The 27,636-nt window shown below is 43.3% G+C and overlaps 1 protein-coding gene across 4 annotated transcripts in view; it reads left to right on the top strand.

Annotated features, from left to right (window-relative positions):
- The window catches only part of ltbp1 (latent transforming growth factor beta binding protein 1), a 463,174-nt gene that overhangs the window by 14,718 nt on the left and 420,820 nt on the right, over positions 1-27,636 (top strand). For all 4 annotated transcript variants that reach the window (XM_063055533.1, XM_063055535.1, XM_063055536.1 and 1 more), the window contains exon 3: positions 24,119-24,389. In XM_063055533.1, the coding sequence (XP_062911603.1) occupies positions 24,119-24,389 (271 nt within the window). The remainder of the gene's footprint in view (positions 1-24,118; positions 24,390-27,636) is intronic.

The raw sequence follows: 27,636 nt of genomic DNA, 5'->3' as shown, positions 1-27,636 counted from the left end.
TTTCTCCCTTCCTGCCTTAACCCTGTGCCCTTTAGTTCTAGACACACCCTCTCCCACCCCTAAGGAAAAGGTTTCTGAATTTGTACCTTATCTATCTACTTGATAATTTTGTAAATCTTTATGAGATCACCTGACAATATGCTACATTACACTGAGATTAACCCCATCTTGTCTAGTCTCTCATTATAACTACAGTCTCCTATTTCATGCAATAGCCTGGAGAATTTCTTCTACCCTCTGTTGCTACCATATCCTTCTTCTATACAATATAGTACAGTCAAATCAGTGCTTTGTACAGCTACAACAAGGTGGCCCATGATGAATACCAAAGTAACAAGGGTGTTTATGAATGTTAAAGGACAGGGCTAGGTGTGCTTTCCTGTCATCTATTTGTGATGAAATATATTTATCCCTTTAATGTTCAGAGTAAATTTATTATCAAAGTCACCATATCCTATCTTCTGATTCATTTTCTTACAGGCATTCACAGTAAAAGTGAGAAGTGCAATACAATAGAATTTGGTGGTGGGGTGGAGATTTGTCTCTACTAAGGAGGCGTAAGGCACTCCTTCCCTCTTCTAGCCTGTAGGTCACCCTCAGGCAAGGTGTAGCACCTGCTTCGCCCCTGGTCAGGGTCATGTGAAGCCGTAGAAGCAGTTGATCATGTGAGCAGCTGGTGCACATCACAAGTCCTGGTTATGCAATCAGTGACACCAGGCAGACAATCTCTGATGAATATTGATAATGACTGGGGTCACCCATCCTGTAAAGACACTGCCCAGAAGAAGGCAATGGCAAACTCTTTCTGTGGGAAGATTTTGCCGGGAACAATCGCTAGTCATGGAAAGACCGTGATCGCCCAAATCATATGACACGGCACATAACGAGCGAGCAAATAGAATCAATGGAAACCACACACAAAGGCTGACAAAACACCCAACGTGCAAAAGAAGACAAACTAAATAAATAAATACTACCGAGAATATGAGCTGTAGACTCCTTGAAAGAGAGTTGTTAGGTTGTGGGATCGGTTCAGAGTTGAAGTGAGTGGCTCAGGAGCCTGACAGCTGACTGGTAATAACTGTTCCTGAACTTGATGGCGTGGTACCCAAGGCTCCTGAACCTTGTGCCTGATGGCAGCAGTGGGAAGAGAACATGGTCTTGATGGTGAGGGTCTTTGATGGTGCCACTTTTTTGTAGGCTTTTCCATTCATGGGTATTGCTGTTTCCGTACCAGGCTGTGATGCTAGCAATCAGGATGCTCTCTACTGTGCATGTATGGAAATTTGTCAAGGTTTCAGGTCATGCTGAATCTGCACAAATTTCTGAGAAATGTGGATGCTGCATAAATGTTTGCGAATGGCCTAGTTCTGCTTAACATCTTATGGTCTTATGCCAGGTTGTGGCACCTCAGTGGCAGATCAGATACGGAATAAAGCCCCAGAAACTTCAAAATTTATCTGGAAGAGCAGAAGTTGCCTTAAAAAATCGTCACATTGCAAAACTGATAACCTCCCTTTTCGTGTCTTCATAACCACTGAGTCCCAATCTTCCTGTTCTCCGCCTGTTTGCGACTGGATCAGTTTAGCTTCATGCAAGCCTCTGGCTCCCTTACCTCTGCTTTGCCTATTCCTGCTCAGCTTGTTTATTTGGTTGGGTATTTTAATGTTTACAGCAGACACTTTGCAGTATTTTTGCCTTTGATTCATCTCTCGACTTAAAGTGTCATGAGAGTCAGGTTTCCTAATGTAATATTCTTTAATGGGAAGACCTTGGTAGAACCAACACAACTGTATCAAGCTGAAAACAGAACTTGGTCTTCAGGACAACCAAGTCTGATTTGTTTCCCAACTTTCTTTGAATATTGAAGGTTCATTGAAATTACTCTACACTGTCATGTGGATAACTTACTTTAAATATGATTCTCATAAATAAGAACTGGGCAGAGCAGGAGGAAATTAGAAAAATATTGATGCAAATACTGGTTTGGTTTTAATAATGGCAAGGGCAGGGGGAAATCTTTGCTTATGCATTTCACGGTGTGACTGTGCTGGAGTCTGGACAATCTCATTTAAATTGGCAATCCAAATTTAACGCAGTTACAGGCAAATTTGTGAAGAGTTCCTGAGATATTTTGAGATTTATTAGATTGATATCTCTGGGAATGGGTCCATTTCAGGGTTGGAAAGGAATATAACCAGGTAAATAAGGCAGGATGCCAATGTAAGCAATACACTTCCTTCTGGAAGGAGCCTTCTAAAGTGGTAATTGGATCCTGCTGGGACTTTCGACATAACTTAGGTGTGCGGGATAGGCTGGTCCCCTAGAGAAAGACATCTCCCTTCCACCAGTGAGCTACGAGGGATAAATTTTTAATGATTGATTGCTTCGTATTTATTTGATAGAGCACATGAGATTAGCTTATTGTGAAGCACGTTGGGATACAGTACATGTGTATTAAAATCATAGTGCAACTAAAGATGACTGCACTAAATGACTACAGGGATTATTTGTTGGTGGTTTTATATTTTTATTAGCTAGATGAAATGGAAGGAAGCCCCGTTTCATTTTTAAAGAGTTGCAGTAATCTGATGTTCCAAATTTATATTTGGACTCTTAAGATGCATAGAAAGAATTTACCTCCACGTCCCCTACCTTCTGCATATGCTAGTTACATGTACCATGTGAGGCTGAGTGTTACCTCAGTCCTCTTTGGAGTTCACAGCCTAATCTGTTAGTGATGTCTATGTTCTATGTAGTGTTCATGCTACAGAGGAAAGTGCACATTGTCTCGATCGTGTCTCCTTTACTGCGTGGTAGTCACAGAAGCCAAGCTGAAGAGATGCCTTTTATTGCTTTGCCCCAAAGGAAAAGGACACATTTTAAATAGAACCTCCCAAATTTGATTGATTGCATTCAAAAGTGCTGTTTTTAGTCAACAAAGTAATTTCTTCGAGAAGTACAGTACTTTGCAAAGGTCTTAGGTGCATAAGTATAGCTAGGGTGCCTAAGACTTTCGCACAGTACTGGATTTGTCAATGTGAAGCTGGGAACGAGTATGTGTATCTGGCGGGAACAAAGGATGTTGGGAATTGTGAGGGTGGACTGCCACGGGAAGAGTTTGGGACAGGTGGCAGAGAAGGAGTGCTGGGGCGGGTGAAGACACACCCAACCCGAGAGAGTCCAGGCAAAGTCATTTGATTCTAACTAATTGGTTTATTGATTATTACAGAATGTCTCTCTGGTGCTTCCTGCTCTCTCCCCTCTCCCTTCCGCTTTTCACAACCATGACTCCCCTCTCCCTGCCCCCTTCTCACTCTCAATCCACAATAGAGACCCATATCAGAATCAGGTTTATCATCACTCACGAATATATCATGAATTTAGTTTTTTTTTACTGCAGCAGTAGAGTGCAATAAAATAACTATAGAAGTGCAAGAGTTTTAGGCACCATAGTGATATATGTGCCTCAGACTTTTGCACAGTAGTGTAATCATCAAATCTGACAGTAACTTTTTTCTTGCAGCCAATACTAATATGATAATGGTCAAATAATGTTTTCCTGGTGTTTATTGAGGATGAGGTATTGTTCATAAAACAGTAAAAGGTTCCCTGCTCTTTGCACCAAATGTTCTGGAATTATTTACACCCACCTGAGTGAGTGGATGGGAATAAAAGAGACCGCTCATGCTGGAATCCGAAGCAAAAGACAAACTGCTGGAAGAACTCAGTGTGTCAAGCAGCATCTGTGTAGGAAAAGGAATGTTTGACCTCAGTTTAAGAGTTAATTTTAGAAACTGTTGCACTGAAAGCTACCCCATGAGAATATGCTCCTTACTGACCTCACTCACTAGTCCCCATGCCCTTCTTGGTAACTACCAGTGCAATGCACTCATTTAGGACCGTGTCTTACACCCCTCAAAGCACACATTCCCTCCTTTATCCTTGAGTGGTCCTACCCTCTCCCTAGTTACCCTCTTGCTCCTGATATATGTACAGAATGCCTTGGGATTCTCTTTAAATCTACTTGACAAGCACTTTTCCAGGCCTCTCCAGGCTCTCTCATTTCCCTTTTGAATTCACCTCCAGCTTTTTTATAATCCTCAAGGGCTGCATTTGATTTTAGCTCTCTGACTTTTTCCTTTCTGACACTTCCCTTTTTCTTCTGGTCTAAATTCAGCTCTCTTGTAATCCAATGTTCTCTCGCCTTGCCGTCCTTGTCCTTGCTTCCTACTAGATAGATGTAACTGGTCATTGTCTTACCACAATGAGTAGTTATGTTTCTTACAGTAATGTTTCTTGAGAGAGAGATATTGGCCAAGTCCCAAAGTATAGCTCCCCTGTGCTTCTTCAAAATAGCATTGCAACATTCATCTGATGGAGCAGGAAAAAGCCAGAATAAGAAAGTGGCGGGGGGGGGGGGCACGGGTTGGTGGTGAGGGGAAGTGATATAAGCTAGAAGGAGATAGGTGAAGTCTAGTAGATGGGGGAAAAGGGGGGTGAAGTAAGAAGATGAGAGGTGGTGTGGAAGAGGTAAAGGGCTGGAAGAAGAAGGAATCTGATAGGAGGGGAGAGTGGATCATGGGAGAAAGGGAAGGAAGAGGGGCATCAGAGGGGATGATAGGCAGGTGAGGAGAAGAAGTAAGGGGGGACCAGAGTGGGGAATTGAACAAACAGGAAGGGGAAGGGGGAAAAATTTACCAGAAATCGACGTTCATTTTTACCTAGACGGGATATGAGATGCCGCCCCTCCAACCTGAGGGTGGCCTCATTGTGGGTCTCGGCCTGAAACATCAATTCTTCACTTCTCTCCATCATTGCTGCTTGACCTGCTGAGTTCCGCCAGCATTTTGTGTGTGTTGAAGTAGATTTCCAGCATCTGCAGAAGCTCTTATGTTTATAACCTATTAACCCATATGTCTTTGGAATGCGGGAGGAAACTGGAGTGCCCAGAGGAAACCTACTCAGTCACAGGGAGAACATACAGGCTCCTTACAGACAGTGGCGGGAAATGAACCCGGTTCACAGGCGCCATAATGGCGTTACACTACTATTGGTAACTTAAAACTTCCTCAGCAGTGCCAGAAAATCTTGTGAAGATGAAACCTGCTCTGAAAAAGAGTTTGAGTAGGTCTTCTTTTTATTTTCCCATTACTTACTCACTAGTTTGTGTCCTGTTTATGACAGTATTTATAAATTAAACACACATTCGGTGAGAGACATTTCAGGTTACTTTAGTGTGTGCATGTGTTCATACTGAACCAATTAATGGTGAACTTCCTTTTCACCTCATAGCAGCTAATTATTTAACACTGTACTTAAGTAAGGGTATTCAAGTCCTAATTTAAAAATATACCCCTAATTACTGGAAAACTCAAAACAGAAAACCTTAAGGAGTAATTTTGAAAAAATAACAACTGTGATAATCTGGTGCTGGGCTGAGTCCTCATTGTGGATGTCTTGGAGAACTTTTCATTTCAAACCCCCTGGTTTCCTTGGCTGCGTAAGTCCGAGGAAGGCGTACTCTGGTCCACCAAACTCATGAGATTAAGACAGCTGTCCCACCCCAAAACTCTGGTTTGTGGGGATGCTGTGTAATTTGCTACCGTGTTACAAATTAGTACCACGAAATAACAAGACAGTACACTGCATACGATTAAGGGGATTATATTTATTAACCTTAACTGAAGGGTTAGTAAAGAAAAACAAAAAAGAAAAAGGCCCATTTTAATTAAACGGTCAAATGCACACAAATTGGAGCTCAACGCTTCACCGATATTCTCTGATCCTTAATTGACCTTGGCATCTGGATCCATCAAATCATCGTCCTGCACGGCCTCTCCAGCGTCTTCTCTCTACTTCTCCTGCCGAACAAAAGCCCCAAGTCTGACCTTAGTGTCCCTCACCAAAAACCTCCCCCCAGTTCCACCATCCTAATTGGATGGCACACTCATCATCCCTTATCTTCAACGATAACCCAAACAGGCTGAAAGCAGAACAAACTGCTCTTATCGAACTGCTAAATGCAATACCTACAGCATAGCAGCAAAAATTGAACCAGGGCATTACATGTTGTTGACTGATTCAAGAATTTTCATCATTTTCTTCGAGTTTTAAAGGAACTCTGCTGGCTTTTAGCCACATCCTTTGAAGGTTACGACTAATCAGTCTTTTTTGCTATTTCTTTCAAGCATTCTGTTCAGACATGTGAACAATGCTGGATGGTTTGGAATCTGATTTTGAGCAATTATGTTGAAGAAGATAAATATTTTGTAATGGATTAATGTGCAGATTTGACTGCTTTGCAGGATGGAACTAGTAAAATATATTCACATTTTTATGTTTATACATTTTTAAAATTTGCATTTAAAAATACAATATATTCAAATCTCAGGCAACACACATCAAAGTTGCTGGTGAACGCAGCAGGCCAGGCAGTATCTCTAGGAAGAGGTACAGTCGACGTTTCAGCCGAGACCCTTTTTGCTTTCTCTAGGATCTCCCAGTGGCCACACATTTTAATTCCACATCCCATTCCCATTCTGACATGTCTATCCACGGCCTCCTGTACTGTAAAGGTGAAGCCACACTCAGGTTGGAGGAACAACACCTTATATTCCGTCTGGGTAGCCTCCAACCTGATGGCATGAACATCGACTTCTCTAACTTCCGCTAATGCCCCACTTCCCCCTCGTACCCCATCCGTTATTTATTTTTATACACACATTCTTTCTCTCACTCTCCTTTTTCTCCCTCTGTCCCTCTGACTATACCCCTTGCCCATCCTCTGGGTTTCCCCCCCGCCTTGTCTTTCTTCCCGGACCTCCTGTCCCATGATCCTCTCGTATCCCCTTTGCCAATCACCTGCCCAGCTCTTGGCTCCATCCCTCCCCCTCCTGTCTTCTCCTATCATTTTGGATCTCCCCCTCCCCCTCACAATTTCAAATCTCTTACTAGCTCTTCCTTCAGTTAGTCCTGACGAAGGGTCTCGGCCTGAAACGTCGACTGTACCTCTTCCTAGAGATGCTGCCTGGCCTGCTGCGTTCACCAGCAACTTTGATGTGTGTTGCTTGAATTTCCAGCATCTGCAGAATTCCTGTTATTCAAATCTCAAGTTCCTTTCTTTTAAAGTGTGGCACGTGGCCAAGTGGTTAAGGCATTGGACTAGCGATCTAAAGGTCGTGAGTTCGAGCCCCAGCCGAGACAACGTGTTGTGTCCTTGAGCAAGGCACTTAATCACACGTTGCTCTGCGACGATACTGGTGCCAAGCTGTATGGGTCCTAATGCCCTTCCCTTGGACAACATCGGTGTCGTGAAGAGGGGAGACTTGCAGCATGGGCAACTGCTGGTCTTCCATACAACCTTGCCCAGGCCTGCGCCCTGGAGAGTGAAGACTTTCCATGCGCAGATCCATGGTCTCGCAAGACTAACGGATGCCTTTATTATTTATTCTTTTAAAAGGATTTTTTTCTCTCTGTATATTTGTAAATTCTCCTGTACCTGTCCGGGTGGATTACGCTTGTCCAGTGTTGGTGCGGCATGGTAGTGTAGTGGTTAGCACAACGCTTTACAGTACCAGTGACCCGGGTTCAATTCCCGCCGCTGTCTGTAAGGAGTTTGTACGCTCTCCCTGTGACCACATATGTTTCCTCCAGGTGCTCTGGTTTCCTCCCACATTCCAACGATGTACCAATTGGTAGGTTAATTAGTCATTGTAATTTGTCCTGTGATTAGGCTAGGATTAAATCGGGGGATTGCTGGGCTGGAAGGGCCTATTCCATGCCCGCATCTTAATAACTAATTATTCACAATCCATTTCAGCAATTTAGCTGAGATAGTTTCAGGTTTACTGCTGAAGCAAAATTAGGTGGAATGCAATTAGGATGAAGAGGCAAAGAAGCATCGAGGGTACAGAGACAAGCTGAAACATGGCCGATGAAGAAACAAGCTGAGTGAATGGGCAGAAACATGGCGGGTGGAGTGCGATGTGAAAAAATGGTGGTGATACGTGGCACAGCAAGGGAGAGGGAAGGTGGCCAGGATAAAAAGACGGAAGGTAGCGGGAGCTGGTTGGGCGATGGGTAGAGCCAGGTGCGGGGGTGATGGACAGATAAAGGAGGGAATGATGCCAGAAGCTGGGAGAAGAGAGGCGGGAGTGACAAAGTGTTCAGGGAGATGGAATCTGATAGGAGAGGATGGTGAATCATGGAATAAACAGAGGGAGATGGGCAAGAGAACTGGTGGGAGGAGAGTGTGGGTGATAGGCAGATGGTCGGGGGTGGGGGAGAGACATGGGATGATGGGGACCGGTTGGATCAATCGGAGAAAAACGGGCAAAGGTACAAAGAGAATACTTACTGGAAGTGTGAGGATTCAATGCCCATTCTGCGAGGTTGGAGATTGACAGTGGACTATGAAGTGTTGTTCCAGGTGCCTCACTATCATGATTCAGGGCTCAGAGTTTGGAGTTTGATTCTGGGTCCTCGGTCAGCAAGTTTGTATGTTCCTTCCTGTGCACATGTATCTTTCCTTTGGGTGCTCCCGTCTCCTCCCACAGTCCAGAGACATACCGGTTAGTAGGTGAACAGGTCATTGTAAGTTGTCCGGTGTTGCTGGGCGGTGCAGCTCAAAAGGCCAGAAGGGCCTATTCCGTGCTGTATCTCTAAATAAATGGAAATGATTTATTTTTGGCCATGACCTGACAGTGGACGAGGCTGTGGGCAGACACTGGTGTTGGAATGGGGAGTGGAATTGAAATGGCTGGCCTCTGACTGACAAACAGGGTGAAGATGGTAATCGGTGTCTGGCCTCACTGATGTAGAGGAGGTTGCAATGAGAGCACCAGATGCGGTAAGTAACCCCGGTGGATTCACATCTAAAGATTGCTTCACCTGGAAAGGCTGCTTAGAGCCCTGGGTGCAGGTGAGGGGAGAGGGGTGACACTTTGCATGGTTTCCGGCTGAGTGCCTGGGGAGTGAGATAAGCGAATGAGGGAATTGTGGAGAGGAAAGGAGAAGATGTGCCTTCTGGTGGGATTCAGTTGTTGATGGCAGAAATAGTGAAGAATGATACGTTGGATGTGTTGGCCATTGGAGTGATAGGTGAGGATTAGGGGATCTACCCCTATTCTGCCTGGTGGTGGGGGGGTGGGGGAGAGGGCAGTAGGGTGAGGACGGAAATGTGGGAAACGGGAGATGTGGGTGAGTGCTCCATGAACAGCTGTTGGGTGGGAAACCCCATTTTCTGAAAAGGGATGTCATTGACTGGGTGGCATCATCACGAGAACAGCTGCAAAAGAAATGAAGGGACATAATAATTAAAAACTCTATTACAGTAAATATATAGTAGTTAAATAAATACTGCAAAATACCAGTGAGGTTCCCGGGTTCAATGTCCATTCAGAAATCTGATGGTAGAAGGGAAGAAGCTGTTTCCGAATTGTTGAGTGTGTGCCTTCAGGTTCCTATATCTCCTCCTCGACGGTAGCAATGAGAGGAGGGCATGTCTTGAGTGATGGGGCTCCTGGATGCTGCTTCTTTCAGGCATCGCTCTTTGAAGGTGTCCTGGAGCTATGGAGGCTAGTGCCCATGATGGAGCTGACCGAGTTCACAACTTTCTGCAGCTTCTTTCCATCCTGTGCTGTAGCCCCACCCCCACATACTCAAAGGTAATGCAGCCAGTCAGAATGCTGTCACCTGTAGAAATTGTGAGTGTCTTTCTCCTCAAACTCCTAATGAAATGTAGCCGCTGTTGTGCTTTCTTTGTAACTGCATCGATACGTTGCGTCCAGGGTAGATCCTCAGAGATGCTGACACCCAGGAACTTGAAATTGCTCACTCCTTCCACTTCTGATCCTTCTAAGAGGCCTGGTGCATGTTGCCTCATTTTACCCTTTCTGAGGCCCACAGTCAGTTCTTTTGTCTTACCGACATGGAGTGCAAGGTTGTAGCTGCAAGACCACTCAACTAGCTGATCTGTCACACTCCTGTACACCCTCTCATCACCATCTGAAATCCTGACAATAATAGTTGTGTCATCATCAAGATTATAGATGGCATTTGAGTTGTGCCTAGCCACATAGTCATGCGTGATGAGAGGGTAGAGCAGTGGGCTAAGCACACACCCCTGAGGTGCTGCAGTGTTGGTTGTCAGCTAGGTTACTTCTAACCCACACAGATTGTGGTCTTCCGCTGAGGAAGTCGAGAATCTATTTGCAGAGGGAGATAGGAAGGCTCAGGTTTTGGAGCTTTTTAGATCAGAACTGTAGAAATGACTCTGTTAAATGCTGAGCTGTAGACAATAAGCAGCATCCTGACTAAGTTATTAGTGTTGTCCAGGTCGTCCAAGGCCACGTGAAGAGCCAATGAGATTGCACCCACTGTAGTCCTATTGTGGCGATAGGCAAATTGCAGTGGGTCCAGGTCCTCACTGAGACAAGAGTTAATTCTATCCATAACCAACCTCTCAAAGCTCTTCGTCACCTTAGATGTGAGCGCTACTGGACAATAGTTGTTAAGGCAGCTCACACTGTTCTTCTTGGGCACTGGTATAATTCACCTCTTGACAGACAGCCTCCGAGATGGATCACAGGATCACCGGCTGCTGCAGAGATCCTCATAGCTGTAGTTTTATTCTCCTTTTCAAAGTTTTTGTAAGAGGTGCTGAGCTGGTCTGGGAGGGAAGAATCACTGCTATTCATGACACGAGGTTTCACTTTGTAGGAAATAGCTTGCAAACCCTGCCAGAGTTGATGTGCATCCGATTCTGCCTCCAACCTTGTTTGGAATTATTCCTTTGCCCTTCAGATAGCCCTCTGCAAGTTGTCCCTGGTTTTCTTCTACAGATCTGGGTCACCAGATTTGAATGCCAGAGATCTACCCCTCAGCAGACTATGAACCTCCTGGTTCATCCATGGCTATTGGTTTGGGAATGTATGGTAAGTTTCTGTAGGCACACATTTATCTACACAGGTTTTAATGAAGTCAGTGACAGCTGTGGCATACTCATTCAGACTCAAAGATGAATCCCCAAATACAGTCCAGTCCACTGATCTGTAAGTGCTTATTTGCTTCCCTTGTCCATACCTTCTTGGTCCTCAGTGCTGGTGCTGCAGTCTTCAGTCTCTGCCTATACTTGGAGAGTAGAAGTATAGACAGTGGTTGGACTTTCCAAAGTGTGGACATGGGATGTCATGGTAAGCTAAGCACTCTTGGTGGTAGCATAACAGTGGTCCAGTGTGTTGGTTCCTCCGGTTCCACAAGTGATATGTTGGTGATAATTATTTAGAGACATTTTTAAGCTGGGCTGGTTAAAATCCCTCAAAATAATGAGGAAGGCATCAGGATGTGCTGTTTCATGCTTGTTGATTTACATTGCTCAGTTTGCCTTGAGCCTGTTTGACACTGGCCCTGAGGTGAGATGTACAGCTCCCAAGATAGTGGCTGAAAACTCCTGTGGCAGGTAGAATAGACAACACTTGATCATGAGATGTTCCAGATGAGGCGAGCAGGACTGGGACAGCACCGCCACGTTTGTACACCACAAGGAGTTGATCATAGACCACCTCCTCTGCCTTTGAAAGATTTAAGTGATCTGTCTTAAATAGATATGAAAAGACTTGCATTTTTCTGTCTGTTTGGGACCTTACGATGTTACGATGTCTCTCTCAGTCAACGAATTGCTTTTTCAAATGCACATAGGTAGGACGGTAGGCAATTTACTGAGAGACACGTACAGTGTTAAATAGACCCTTCTGCTCCTTTGAGCTATGCCATCTGGCAACCCATGATTTAACCCTGGCCTTATCACAGGACAATTTACAATGACCAATTAACCTACCAACCGGTATGCCTTTGGACTATGGGAGGAAACCAGAGCACCCGGAGGAAACCCACGTGGTCACGGAGAGAACATACAAACTCCTAACAGGCAGCAGTGGGAACTGAACCCATTTTGTATGTACTGTAAAGCATTGTGTTAGCCACGACGCTGCCTTGCCACATTTATGTAAGCATCCATGTGATAATGGTTTTCCATGAGTGATGAATGGTGGCCAGGCTCTGAGCAAATTCCTTGCCCCTTCAAAACTCTATTTTTCTTTCATTTAATTTCAACACTGTTGTCTGTTTGTGTGAAATCTGTGAAAATAGGGACAGAGTGGTAATCAGGTTCTGCAATACAGGCTGACCCTGGGTTACAAACACCTGACTTATGGCAAATGAGGTCCCATACTAAAAATACATTCAAAAGTCCAATCTATGTGCATATCTTCATTGTTATGTACAGTAGAGCTAGCCCCCCCCCAGTAGTTTTTTCCATATCAGTCTTGTGTACTTTTGATGTTACTCATAACACTTTTGTGGAGGTATAATAACCCGATAGAGTATGCTTCCAGCCTATGGAAACAAACAACTTAGGGACATCTGTAAAAACAGAATCCATTCATACAGTACTATGCAAAAGTCTTAGGCAGATATACATACATAGTTAGGGTGCCTGAGACTTTTGAACAGTACTGTATCTGTCAATGTGAAGTGGAGAGCGAGTTTGTAAATCTGACGGGAGCAAGGGATATTGGGAATGGCGAGGGTGGAGGGGTGTGCGATAGGTGGCAGAGGTGAAATGTCGGGTGGGGTATGGTGCAGGTGCAGGCATATGGAGCCCTGAGACACCAGGCAAGGTGATTCGATTCCAAACAATTGGTTTATTGCTTATTACAGAAGGTCTCTCTGCTTCCTCCCCTCTCCCTTCCCCTTTTGCCAACAATTAATATGTGCATAAGATCCTTGCGCAGTACCTTATCTGGGAATGGCCCATATAGCTGTTTGGAAGCTAAATACGTTGTTAGGTTAAAATTAACTTGTCCTTATGATCTTCTGTTACCTGATGTGATGTGTGTGGCAGTGGGGAAGTGGCCATCTTCTACTGCCCATCAGGTGCATCCCTTCACTTGGTTGGGAGCACAAGATTATGCAAATCTACCCGGCTCATGAACTGATTGTCCCACTCCCTTCAGAGAGGAGGCTACATAGCATCCAAGCCGGACCACCAGACTCAAAAATAATTACTTTCCCCAAGCAGAAAGGCAGAGCAACAACCCCACCTACTAACCCATTCAAAAGGCATTGGATAAGATATCTTCAGGATCTGTAAAGGAGTGATGTGGCAGCATAGATTTCTACAGATGTACTGTGGAGTACATTCTGACAGGCCACATTATTGTCTTGTATTAGGGGCGGTGAGGGGGAGCTACTGCACAGAATCAAAATAAGCTGCAGAGAGTTGCAAAATTAGTCATCTCCATCATGGGCACTGGCCTCGGTAGTATCCAAGACATCTTCAAGGAGCGGTGTTCCAATAAGGTGACATCAATTACTAAGGACCCCCACCACCCAGGACTTGCCCTCTTCTCACTGTTACTGTCGTAAGGAGGTACAGAAGCCTGAAGGCACACACTCAGCAATTCAGGAACAGCTTCTTCCCCTCTGCCATCCAATTTCTGGATGGACATTGAACCCTTGAACACTTTTTAAATTTCTGTTTTTGTACTAATTTAATTATTAATTAATACACTATTTAATATATAATTAATTAATATTAATTGATATTGATATATTAATTATTAATTATTATACTATTTAATATATATACTTACTATAATTCAGAGTTTCTTTCTATATTATCCTGTATGGCATTGTACTGCTGCTGCAAAGTAACAAATTTCATGACGTGCCAGTGATATTAAGACAGATTCTGGTAGATAGATTAGGAACAGGAAACAGAGTAATAGCAAATAAGTGTTTGTTGGACAGGAAGAAAGTGTACAGTGTTATCTCAATGGACTCGCACCTTATATTAAAGATGTAGACTTATTGGCATCCAATTTCCAAATTTACAGATGATACAAAATGTGGATGCATAGTTTAGTAGGAGGAGAATGATCTATCTATCCTACACCTTCCGAATTGCTCCCAGAGACTCCAGCCGTTGCTGTTCTGCTGTTATCCCTGCTAGTGTCCCCTTTCAATCAACCTTGCCAGCTCCTCTCTCATGCCTCTGTAATTCAGCTCAACAAGGCTTGCCAAATGTAAGCACAAATGTAAGTTAATATTTAAAATTAGTGTAATTTGTCCTCCTCACTCATTCCATGTGATTTTGTCAAACGTTTTTGAATGAATGAATGACCTTTATTGTCATTATACATAGGTACAATGAAACTCTGTTTGACGTCCTCTCAGGCAATTAAATAAAGCAGTAGATAAAAACAAAACAGTAATAGAAAAACAGTATTAAATAGATAAGTAACAGAAAATAAGTTGCAGCAGCACCAGAATATCACAGTAATGCACAAAGTGCTGTTCGTGCAAGTATTTGAGTCCTTGCACGTGTCTGCTCCAGTTTCAGTCATTGTTCTGTGGGAGTGGTGTGATGGAGGCCACAGCTCTGGGATGGAAGCTGTTGCTCAGTCCATTTGTTATCCACGGGATGTTGGTGCTGCTGCAAAGCTTTTGGCCTCATTGTTCATTGATCCTGGTATTTTTGTTATTCATTGCCTTGGTAATTTGCTCCTTGCTCCAATATTTTGATCCCAGTATTTTTGGTGGACTCTCTGAAGACCCTGTGAGTACACCATTTGCAGGTGGCCACATCTTTGCCTTCTGCCCAAAATGCCCATCTCTCCCAGCATGGTCAGAAATGGATCACCATCTCTGTTATTATATCGTAAGACAAAGGACCAGAATTATGTCATCCGGCCCATCAAGTCTGCTCCACCATTCAATCATGACTGATCCTTTTTGCCCCCCTCAGCCCCACTCCCTGGACTTAGACCACAAGACCATAAGATATAGGAGAAGAACTGGGCAATTCAGCTGTCTGCTCAACCATTTCATTATGGCTGATCCTGGATCCCACTCAACCCCACGTACCTGCCTTCTCATAACCTTTGATGGCATATCCAATGAAGAACCTATCAGGCTCTGCCTTAAATACACCCAATGACCTGGCCTCCACAGCTGCCTGTGGTAACAAATTCCACAAATTCACCACCATTTGGCTAAAGAAAACTCCCTGCATCTCTATTTTAAATGGATGCTTCTCTACCCTGAGGCTGTGACCTCTTGTTCGATACTCCCCCGCCATAGGTAATAACCTTTCTACATCTACTCTAGGCCATTCAACATTTGAAAGGTTTCAATGAGAGCCCCCTCATCCTTCTTAATTCCAGCAAGTACAGACCCAGAACCATCAAACTTTCCTTGTATGATAAACCTTCCATTCCTAGAGTCATCCTTGTGAACCTCCCCTGAACCCTCTCCAATGCCAGCACATCTTTTCTTAGATGAGGAGCCCAAAACTGTTCATAATACTCAAGGTGAGGCTTCACCAGTTCCTTATAAAGCCTGAGCATCACATCCCTGCTCTAGTCCTCTTAAAAAGAATGCTAACATTGCATTTGCCTTCCTCACCACTGACTCAGTGGTGCCTGCAAATTAGCCTTTAGTGTGTTCTGCACAAGGACTCCTAAACCTTTTGCATCTCAGGTTTTTGGATTTTCTCCCTGTTTAGAAAACAGTCTGCACTTTTATTTCTCCTACCAAAGTGCATGACTATGCCTTTTCCAGCATTTGCCACTCTCTTATCCATTTTCCTGATCTGTTTAAGTCCTTCGGCAGCCCACTTGTCTCCACAACACTACCTTCCCCTCTAACAATCTTCGTATCATCTGCAAACTTGGCAACAAAGCCATCTATTCCATCACCTAAATGATTGATATACAGCATTAAAAAAAAACAGTCCCAAACCGACCCCTGTCACTGACAACCTACCAGAAAAGGATCCTTTTGTTCCCACTTAACTGCCAGCTACCAATCAGCCAATGCTCTGACCATGCCAATAACTTTCTTGTAATACCATGGGCTCTTAACTTGGTACCTTGTGTGGAACCTTGTCAAAGGCCTTCTGAAAGTCCAAATAAACAACATTCTCTGCATCCCCTTTATCTATCCTACTTTGTAATCTCCTCAAAGAAATCCAACTGGCTCATCAGGCAAGATTTTCCCTTAAGGAAACCATGTTGACTTCGTCCTATCTTGTCCTGTGTCACCAAGTACTCTATAATCTCATCCTTAACAATTGACTCTAGCATCTTCCCAACCACTGAGGTCAGCCTAACTGGTCTATAATTTCCTTTCTGCTGCCTCCCTCCTTTCTTAAAGAGTGGAGTGACATTTGCAATTTTCCAGTCCTCTGGCACCCTGCCAGAGTCCAGTGATTTTTGGGAGATCATTACTAATGCCTCCACAATCTCTACCGCTACCTCTTTCAGAACCCTAGGGTGCAGTTCATCTGATCTAGGTCTTTCAGCTTTTTGAACACCTTCTCCCTTGTAGTAGTAACTGCAATCACTTCTCTTCCTTCACACCCTTTAACACCTGGCACATTAGTAGTATCTGGTAGTGAAGACTGGTGCAAAATACTCATCTAGTTCATCTGGCATCTCCTTGTCCCCTGTTATTAATTCACCGGCCTCATTTTCTAGCGTCCTATATCTGCTCTTACCTTTCTTTTATTTTTTAGATACTTAAAAAGGCTTTTACTATCCGTTTTGATATTGTTTGCTAACTTGCTTTCCTATTTAACTTTTCCTTTCTAGTGATTCTTTCAGTGGCTCGCTGTAGGGTTTTATAAGCTTCCCAGTCCTCTATCTTTCTGCTAATTTTTGCATTGTTGTATGCCCTCTCTTTTGCTTTTACATTAGCTTTAACTTCCCTTGCCAGCCACGGTTGTACTATTTGCTATTTGCATATTTTTTCAGTTTTGGAATATATCTATCCTGCACCTTCCTCAGAAACTCTCACCATTGCCCCTCTGCTGTCATCCCTGCCAGCATCTCCTTCCAAATTACTTTGGCCAACTCCTCTTTCATACCACTGTATTTGTACTTTTACATCAGACTTTCTCACTATCGAATTTCAAATTGAACTCAGTCATATTGTGATCATGGTCAGCTATGGGTTCTTTTCCTTAAGCTCCCTAATTGCCTCCAGTCATTACATAACACCCAATCCAATACACTGTAGCTGATTGCCTCAGAATTATTACTGAGACTTCCACTCAGTGAGTATTGCAGCAACTGAATGCTGAGGAAAAAACTTTTCTAGTCATGTGTAGCTAGCTCTGTAGTCTTTAGTAAGATGTTTGAGCTGCCTGCACTTGGTTCTGAAGCCAGCTGAACCTGCTTATCACAGCAGAGCATCCCTGCATGAGGCATAAAAAGTAACGACGCGGTGTTACATTCACTGAAACTTGCATTGTGAGATCTGATTTATGGTGGGTGCTATGTTTTGTAACTTCAAAACATTAAGTTAATTCAAGGAAGGCACGAGAAGTTGGGAATATGAGCCTAATTTGTGTTTACGCAAGGCATGAATAACATGATGACGTCTGTGATTAACAGATTTTTACATATAACCCATAATGAATTATTTAAATAAGCAAGAATGCTTAACCAACACCATATTTACAAGATTATACAAATATTACTAAAATATAAATGCACAACAGTGCATAGTGAGGAAATTCGTGTTCACGAATAGAAATGCACGTACAGGTTGTCTTTCACTAATCCGGCACCATTGGGACCTGAGGAGTGCCGGATTAGTGAAGATGCTGAATTACAGAAGGATCACATTAAGCATAATCAGTGCCAGATTATCGAAGGAGCCGGATTACAGGTAGTCGGATTAGTGAAGGTCGACCTGTATTACACTGGATGTATATCACATATCAGACACAGCTATGGTTGTACTCCAACTTTCATCCGGAAGTGGTAGCCAGAGTGCAAGGTGAGGCTAGCACTACTTTATTTATGTTGCATTGCTGATCAAAAGCATGGGTGCAGCACAATTCCGATCAAGGTAAAGATTCCCGAACTGATGTGTAGAACTTGAACTTCAGTACAAGAAGGCAGATGATTATATGTTTCATTGTTGTGCTATTTTCATGACCACATCTGGCTGGTAAACAGTAAATGAGAATGTCCTACCATAAGGCAAACAGTTGTTTGTTGGGTGAAATTTACACCTCGTTTCACAAGCAGCTATGCTGGCTGAGGGATTGTGTATGCATTCACAAATGTACCCCAGATGTTTGTCTGCAAATATTTCCTGTCCATTGCAGCCAGGAAATGGAATAAAACAGAGATACAAAAGAATTGAAGAAACCATTTTGATGGCATGTCAGATTATTAGCTTGTTATTCATAGCAGGTGTCTGCATGGTAAAAATTCAGATATTCTACATTTGCACGCTGTGGACAGAATACTGTTTTCAAACCAAGCAAAGCTGCTGGATTTACAGCACAGATGTTACAGAGACATGGGAATTTCTTGTGGAGAATTGCTGATTTCCATGAAAAAAGGAATCAAAATGAATGTAAATGATTAACACGAGAAAATCTGCAGATGCTGGAAATCCAAGGCAACGCACACAAAATGCTGGAGGAACTCAGCAGGTCAGGCTGCATCTATGGAAAAGAATAAACGTTTCAGGCTGAGGCCCTTCATCAGGACTGGAAAAGAATGGTGAGAAGTCATTTTCCAGTTGTGATGAAGGGTCTCAGCCTGAAACATTGACCATATATTCCTTTCCCGAGATGTTGCCTGGCCTGCTGAGTTCCTCCAGCATTTTGTGGTAAGGAGCTGGTTGTGGATCACAGGAGGAATGGAGACGGGCTAACCCCTATTGACATCAATGGATCTGGGGTTGAAAGGGTAAACAGCTTTAAGTTCCTTGGCATCCACATCACCGAGGACCTCACGTGGTCTGTACGCACCAGCTGTGTGGTGAAAAAAGCACAACAGCACCTATTTCACCTCAGATGGTTGAGAAAGTATGGTATGGGCCCCCAAATCCTAAGAACCTTTTACAGGGGCACAATTGAGAGCATCTTGACTGGCTGCATCACTGCCTGGTATGGGAACTGTACCTCCCTTAATCGCTGGACTCTGCAGAGAGTGGTGTGGATGGCCAGCGTATCTGTAGTTGTGAACTTCGCAACAAAGATAGGTGTGTAAAAACGACCCGAAGGATCATTGGGGACCCGAGTCACCCCAACCACAAACCGTTCCAGCTGCTACCATCTGGGAAATGGTACCACAGCATAAAAGACTGGACCAACAGGCTCCGGGACAGCTTCTTCCACCAGGCCATCAGACTGATTAACTCACGCTGATTTGAGTGTATTTCTATGTTACATTGACTGTTCTATTTATTATAAATTACTATGATTGCACATTTAGACAGATATAACGTAAAGATTTTTACTCATGTATGTGAAGGATGTAAGAAATAAAGTCAATTCAATTCAATTTTGTGTGTTGCAATGTAAATGGCCTTTGTTTTGTAATGTTAGCAATGTACCGAATTATTATTAATATCCAATGCCTGTGGTGGATTGTGTCATAGAAAACATGTTGAATGATTAAATAGTTAATCACTGTTATTTTTATTGATTAAATAATCAGGACTATTGTAAATGTTAGACCTGCCTTCATTACATCCCTGTACGTATGAAGCAATATCTGGATAAACATGGAATATAGCACAATATGAGCACTTCACCTCACAATGTTGTGCTAATCTTTAAGAGTCATAGAACACAATAGCACAGAAGCTGGCCTTTTAGTCCATCTAATCCATGCTGAACTATTAATCTGCCTCGTGCCATCAGCCTATACTTGGACCACAGCCCTCACATCCATGTAACTATCCAAATTTCTCTTAAATGTTGAAATCAAACCCGAATCTCTACCAAATCTCCTCTCATTTTCCTACGCTGTCGGGGATAAAGTTCTCACCCATTCAACCTTTCTCTATAACTGAGGTCGGGTCTTCAAGTCCTGGCAGCATTCTTATAAATTTTCTCTGCACTCTTTCAATCTTATTGATATCTTTCCTGAGAGTAGGTGACCAGAACTGCACACAAGTACTCCAAATTAGGCCTCACCAATGTTTTACTATCTTCAACTTCTACAGTACAGACACTAGCAGTGTGCCAGATGTTGTAGTATGTGAAGGAAGAGAAGTGGGTGCAGTTACTGTTGCAAGGGAGAAGGTGCTCAAAAAGCTGAAAGACCTAAAAGTACGTAAGTCACCTGGATCAGATGAACTGTATCCGAGGGTTCTGAAAGAGGTAGTGTTAGAGATTGCGGTGGCATTAGAAATGATCTTCCAAAAATCACTGGACTCTGGCATGGTGCCAGAGGACTGGAAAATTGCAAATGTCACTCCACTCTTTAAGAAAGGAAGAAGGCAGTAGAAAGGAAATTATAGACTGACCTCAGTGGTTGGGAAGATGTTGGAGTCAATTTGTTAAGGATGAGGTGATGGAGTACTTGGTGACACAGGACAAGATAGTACAAAGTCAGCATGGTTTCCTTCAGGGAAAATCTTGCCTGACAAGCCTGTTGGAATTCTTTGAGGAGATTACAAGTAGGGTAGATAAAGGGATGCAGATAATGTTGTATATTTGGACTTTCAGAAGGCCTTTGACAAGGTGCCACACATGAGGCTGCTTACCAAGTTAAGAGGCCGTGGTTTTATAGGAAAGTTACTATGATGTTTAGAGCATTGGCTGATTGGAAGAAAGCAGTTAGTGGGAATAAAAGGATCCTTGTTTGGTTGGCTGCCAGTGACTAGTGGTGTTCCGCAGGGCTCACTTTTTATGCTGTATATAAATGATTTAGATGATGGAATAGATGCATTGTTACCAAGTTTGTAGATGATACAAAGATTGGTGGAGGGGCAGGTAGTGTTGAGGAAACAGGTAGGATGCAGAAAGACTTAGACAGATTAGGAGAATGGGCAAGAAAGTGGCAAATGAAAAATAATGTTGGAAAATGCATGGCCATGCACTTTGATAGTAGGAGTAAATGTGCATACTATTTTCTAAACGGGGAGAAAATCCAAAAATCTGAGATGCAAAGGGACTTCGGGGTCCTTGTGCAGAACATCCTAAAAGTTAACCTGTAGGTTGAGTCGGTGGTGAGGAAGGCAAATGCAATGTTAACATTCGTTTCAAGAGGTTTATAATACAAGAGCAAGGATGTGATTCTGAGGCTTTATAAGATGGTGGTGAGGACTCGCCTTGAGTATTCTGTTCAGTTTTGGGCTCCTCATCTGAGAAGAGGTGCTGGCATTGGAGAGGGTCCAGTGGAGGTTAACAAGGATGATTCCAGGAATGAAAGGTTTATCATATGAGGAACGTTTGATGGCTCTGGGTCGGTACTTGCTGGAATTCAGAAGGATGAGGGGGATCTCATTGAAACCTTTTGAATGTTGAAAGGCCTAGACAGAGTAGATGTGGAAAGGATGTTTCCCATGGTGGGAGAGTCTAGGAGATAGGGCATAGCCTCAGGATAGAGGGGTGTCCCTTCAAAACACAGATGCAGAGAAATTCCGTTAGCCAGGGGGTGATGTATTTGTGGATTTTGTTGCCATGTACAGCTGTGGAGGCCAGGTCGTTGGGTGTATTTAAGGCAGAGATTGATAGGTTCTTGATTGGACATGGCATCAAAGGTTACAGGGAGAAGGCCGGGAAATGGGGTTGAGAAGGAGGAGAAAAAGGATCAGCCATGATTGAAGGGTGGAGCAGATTCAATGGGCCAAATGGCCTAATTCTGTTCCAATGTCTTATGCTGTTATGGCCTTATGGTCAACTTCATCTATCTTCTAAGATGCCACTTTCAGTAAATTATAAATCTGTATTCTCAAATCCCTCTGTTCTGCCCACTCCTCGGTGTCCTATGGCTCACCACGTAAGTCCTACCCTGGTTTGTCCTCCCAAAATATAACACCTCATACCTGTCTATGTTAAATTCCATCTTCTATTTTTAAGCCCATTTTTCCATCTGGTCCAGATCCAGCTGCAAGCTTTAATAGCCTTATGCGCTGTCTACTGTGCCTCCAATCTTGGTGTCATCTGCAGATTTGCTGATCAGGTTTACAGTGTTATCGTCCAGATTGTTGATATAGATGACAAACAACAATGGACCTTGCACCGATACCTGTGGTACACCTCTGCTCAGAGGCCTCCAGTCAGAGAGGCAACCACTTGGCTTCTCCTATGAAGCCAATGTCTAATCCAATTCATATCTTGAGTGCCAAGCAATTGAACCTTCTTGATCAACTTGCCATTCAGGACCTTATCAACAGCCTTACTGAAGTCCGTGTAGACAACATCCATTGCCTTGATTTCATCAATTTTCCTGGTAACTTCCTGGTATGACATCTTTGAGTTCTGGGGAGAAAACTGAAGCTCCTGCAGGAAACTGATGTCAACACGAGGAGAGTCTGCAGACTCCATTGGACAGCACTGGAGGTCAAGGTTGAATCTGGTTCACTGGAGCTGTGAGACAACATTTTCTGCTCTACCATCCAATGACAAACCTGCCTGTAGCAAATTGAATAAAGGACATAAAGCATGAGGAAATAAAACATGCTATTTTGTTTATAGGCCAAGGACAAGAGTAGAAATACATCGTAAACACATGGCTGTGGTAAGCCCCTTTCTGTTTTGTATAACTCTAAAATGATATAAACAAAGAAAGCTTCCAGAAGCAGTGTGGTAGTGAGGCTTCTTGACTCATGTCTGACTAAACCTGATTATATGTGTCAAGGTCAAGAGAGATCAAGCTTAGTTTTGATTCTTTGTGGGTGGTCTTTTAATTTTAATTTGGGCACCTTCAAGTTCCTGGGTGTCAGCATCTCAGAGGATCTGTCCTAGTGCCAACACATTGATGCAGTCATGAAGAGGGAATCCCAGCGGCTATACTTCATTAGAAATTTGTGGAGATGTCACCATTGACTCCAGCAAATCTTTGCAGTGGTATGGTGGAGACCATTCTGACTGGCTGTATCACTGCCTGGTATGGAGCCTCCAGTACACCGGATTGTAAGAAGTGGCGTGCATCATTCCGAATCCTCACCGTCAGGGACGTGTTCTCTTCTCATTATTATCATCAGGGAGGAAGTACAGGAGCTTGCAGATCCACATTCTAGATTTATGAACACATTCCACCCCTCAGATTTTTTAATATCTCATGTACCCATGAACGCCACTTTGCCATTCCTCTCTCACACTATTTATTTATTTATTTTTGTAACTTTATGTAATTTTTATATCTTGCACTGTACCGCTGCCACAAAACAACAAGTTCACGGCATATGCTAATGAGGAACTAATCAGATTGCTAAGGGTGGTATGCCTTGACTGAATGCATTAATTAAAATGGTAACAGTGAATCACAGCCTTCCAATGGAAAATTTATTTATTTAGAAGTACAGTGCAGAGTTGGCCTGTCTGGCTCTTCAAGCAGTGTCGCCTAGCAACCCCTGATTTAGTTCTAACTTAATAATGGGACAATTTTACAATGACAAATTAACCTGCTAACTGATACATCTTTGGACTGTGGGAGGAAACCAGAGGACCCGGAGAAAACCCACGCATTCTAGGGGAGGACATACAAACTCCTTACAGGGGATGCTGGGATTGAACTCAAAACTCCGAATGTCCCCGGCTGTAATAGTGTCGCACTAACCACTATGCTACCATGGCGCCAAATAAAATAAAAATAATATCAAGTACGTTGTACTTGTTGCGCAATATCCAAATTTATGCAGTTTGGTCTTTAGAAACATGTGAGCCGAGATTATATGCATTCTTAGAATTTAGAAAGGGGTTGTGTTGGTGTCCGGAGTTGGAATTTGAATGAATTACAGCGAAGAACTATTTCTGTCATTGACTGATGGGCAAGGTTTGAAAGTTAGTGCCTAGTCTTCCTGGAGAGAAGTTAAGAAAGAGTGTAAAAGGGACATTTGGAACTCTGCTACCCAAATGGCACTTAACGCTTGGTCAGCTGATAATTTGAAATCTTGAGTAAAAGAATTTTGTCAATCAAAAATAATAAGTGATGTGAGAGACAAGAGTTAATTGATTTGCATAGTCCTGTTCATATATTTCTAAAGGAATTCACTGATTTTGCTTCCTGCGAATTTTTAAAATGTTATAAGTGTCTCATTAGTAAAATTAGATAACTATGTGTTCTTTCTCTTGCAGCAAATTGCACTCCGCAGTGCCAAAATGGAGGGATGTGTCTGCGGCCCCATTTCTGTGTGTGTAAGCCAGGAACCAAGGGTAAAGCATGTGAGGAGACAACAACTAGCACACATTCCACAAACAACCAGGACACCCTGACACATGCCCAGCCTCTTCCTCAGCAGACCTTGACCCAGAGAGTCCTGCATCTTCCCTCAAAGATCAGTTCTATGGGCCATTTATCATTGAGTGTCAAGCAGAAACCATCCATGATGATGCCCCAGCAGTCCCAGTAAGTAGCATATTGCACCACCATTTCTGAATATTGCTTCCTAATGCAGAATCGTGAAAGAATGCTCCCGGAAGGTTTGAGAAGTCGACCAATGATTGACACCTTGGTTTCAGAAGTAGATGCAAGTTGTTAATTGAAGATTTTTTTTTCTTAGTTCTGGCTATTTGCATCTTCCATTGAATTCATCATGTAATATGAAATGAAGATCTAGATTTAGTTGTCTAAGGTTTGAGGCAGGATATTGAGCAAGCAGATGTTTACCTTGAAAAATGGGGAACAATGATCCGTAGACTTGCCTTTGTTTAATTGAAGTCACGAGAGGTTTTGTAGTTGAAAATCTTGAGCAATGCACACAAATGCTGGAGGAACTCAGCAGATCAGGCAGCTGTGGGGAGGAATAAACAGTTGATGATTTGGGCTGACCCTTCATCAGCACTGAAAGCAAGGTGGCAGAAGCCAGGATAAGGATGTGGGGGAGAGGGAGGAGTACAAGCTGGCAGGTGATAGGTGAGACCAGGTGAGGGAGAAGGTAGGTGAATGGGGAGGGGGATGTTGTGAGAAACTGGGAGGTGAGTTAGAGGGCTGAAGAAGACCCCATCTCTAAACTTGCCACGTCTTCACCATCCTCTCTGACCTTCTGAGGTAGACCATTCTCAGCACGGACTTTACCTTTGTCCCACACCTCAATGATGTCCGTGCTCGCCATGACACCGAGCTCTTCTTCTGTTGCCTCCATCTCTGGGCCTACCCTTTTCACAAGGATTCCCCAGCTTCCACTGATATTGCTTTCTCATGAATTCAACCCTCCTCCTCTTCTTGGAAATCCCCTCTCTAGTGTTCTGCCAGCTCAGGATCTTTTAATCTCTTAACTGCCAATGAGGCATCAACTGTCTTGACTTTACTACTAAACTCACCTATTCCAACCTCACCCCTCTGAACACACTGTCCTCCATTCTCTCTGCACCAACCCCAACCTCACCATCAAACACACGGAAAATGGGAGTGCTGTTACCTGCCAGTCTGATCTCTACTCGCTGAGCCAGAAGACAATTCTCGGACACCTTCTCTTACTTACCTCTTAAATGGGACCCTACCTCAGGAGGCACTCCTTCCCTACGCTATACTGCAGGTCACCCTTGGGCAATGTGTAGCACCTGCTTAGCCCCCCACCCCCCGCCGATCAGGGTCACATGAAGCCATGGGAGCAGGTGGTGGACGGTCGTATGAGTAGCTGGTGCATATCACAAGTCCTGGTTATGTGACCACTGATGCCAGGCAGACAATCTCTGAAATGTTTTGATAATGACTGGGGTTACCCGCCTTGTAAAGGCACTGCCCAAAAGAAGGCAATGGCAAGCCACATCTGTAGAAGAATTTGCCAAGAACAATCATGGTCATCATATGTATACAACATGGCACATAATGATGATGAAAATACATTTAGACAGATACATGGATAGGAAAGAGTTTACAGAGATATAAGGCACACACAGGGAAAAGGATTAAATAGACAACTTAGTAGGCATGGATGAATTGGACAGAGGGCCTTTTTCTGTGTTGTATGACTTCAACACTGAAGGAAACTGAAATATTTCAGAAATTGGTGGATGTGTTGAAGAATCGCTTTCGCCCAAAGCCAAGGTAGATGTAAAAAAAAAATTGTTTGGTTCATGATTAAGAAGACCTAACATGACAGTCGCTGAGTATGTAGCTGAGATGAGAAAGCCATTGCAGGGCTCTAACCGGGATAAAATCACTGTCAGACATGCTCAGGGACAGTTAAATGTGTGGAGTCGATGATGACTGCCGTTGAGATGATGGTTGTCAAAGGTGAAAGTGTACTGAAAACTGTGAAAGCAGTGGAATTGGCACGTCGATACATTCAGGACTTGTAAGTGAGAGGAGTCGTGTGGGGGAACAAGTGGCAACATTTAGTTCAGATTCAAGTGGAACAGCGCTTTCTGAGGTAAACAAAGGCTGACGTCACTGACGTCACTGTCATGGAGGACTATGGCGGGAGAAGCACTAACTGTCTGAATGCTGCTTCAAGCAAGGAAAATGTCATGTGAAATTCAAAAGGTCGGGGCTTTCAGGATATGGTCTGAAATAAAGCCGAGCAAGTAGGGAAAAAACAATAAACCAGAAGAAGGCAGCATGTCTGCAGCTTCCATCGTCCTTACCACATGTAGGTGCAGAGTGAAGCTAGCAGTGTAGAGGAAGTGTTCAGAGTCAGTCTGATTTATCAAAAGTACAAATGCTAACTGTCTTCATGATACTGAGTGTCAGAGATTTGACATTGAAGCTTAACACTGATGAACCCAACTGAATGTGTGGCTGGTTGAACTTGAGGAGACACAGCTAAATCTGGAATCCTTCACAGATGAAAGCAGTTGGATACTGAAATACCAAAGATGGGTTAAAACCTTATCACTAGTGCTTATACAAAGGCTCTGGATCAAAACTGTTGGGATATGAAAACTTACAGAGACAATAAGTGTATGACTGGGTGGCACGGTAGTGCGGTGGTTGGCACAATGCTTTAGAATACCAGCAATCTGGGTTCAATTCCCGCTGCTGCCCGTAAGGAGTTTGTACATTCCCCCGTGACCACGTGAGTTTCCTCGAGTGCTCCTGTTTCCCCTCACAGTCCAAAGATGCACCTGCTAGTAGGTTAATTGGTCGTTGTAAATTCTCCCCTGATTAGGCCAGTGTTAAATCAGGGATTGCTGGGGGTGCGGCTCAAAGAGCCAGAAGGGCCTATTCTGTGCTGTATTTCAATAAAGAAATAAATTAAATATTTTCTTTACAAATGAAGTTTAGGATTTACTAAGTGGCTCTCTCCACAATCTGAAATAAAGTAAAAGTCATTAACACTGGTCCTCTCTAATATCAATGAGTTGAAGGGATATCTGGAATTACTGAATCATTATAATAAATTTCTTCCAAATCTAGCAACATTTTCAGCTACTTTACTATGAAAGTATGTGCTGGAGATGGACTGAAACTCTAGGAAAGGCTTCTGTGCATTCTGACGAATCTATTATTTGCGAATGTGACAGTTCACTACTTGACAGATGGGGAGTTAATCGTGTCGTACAATGTATCATGGTAAAGTGTTGATGATGTGTTGTCCCATTGGAGGGAATATGGCTTATCCAATTCTGGAGATCTCCCTCCACAGTCTCCAATGCTGTACCACTCATTTCTATCTCCTACCCAAGATTCACAAACAAGCCTACCCTGGTAA

Source organism: Mobula hypostoma, chromosome 8 (genome assembly GCF_963921235.1).
Source record: "Mobula hypostoma chromosome 8, sMobHyp1.1, whole genome shotgun sequence".
Lineage (NCBI taxonomy): Eukaryota > Metazoa > Chordata > Chondrichthyes > Myliobatiformes > Myliobatidae > Mobula > Mobula hypostoma.
This window is presented reverse-complemented; position numbering and strand designations above follow the sequence as displayed.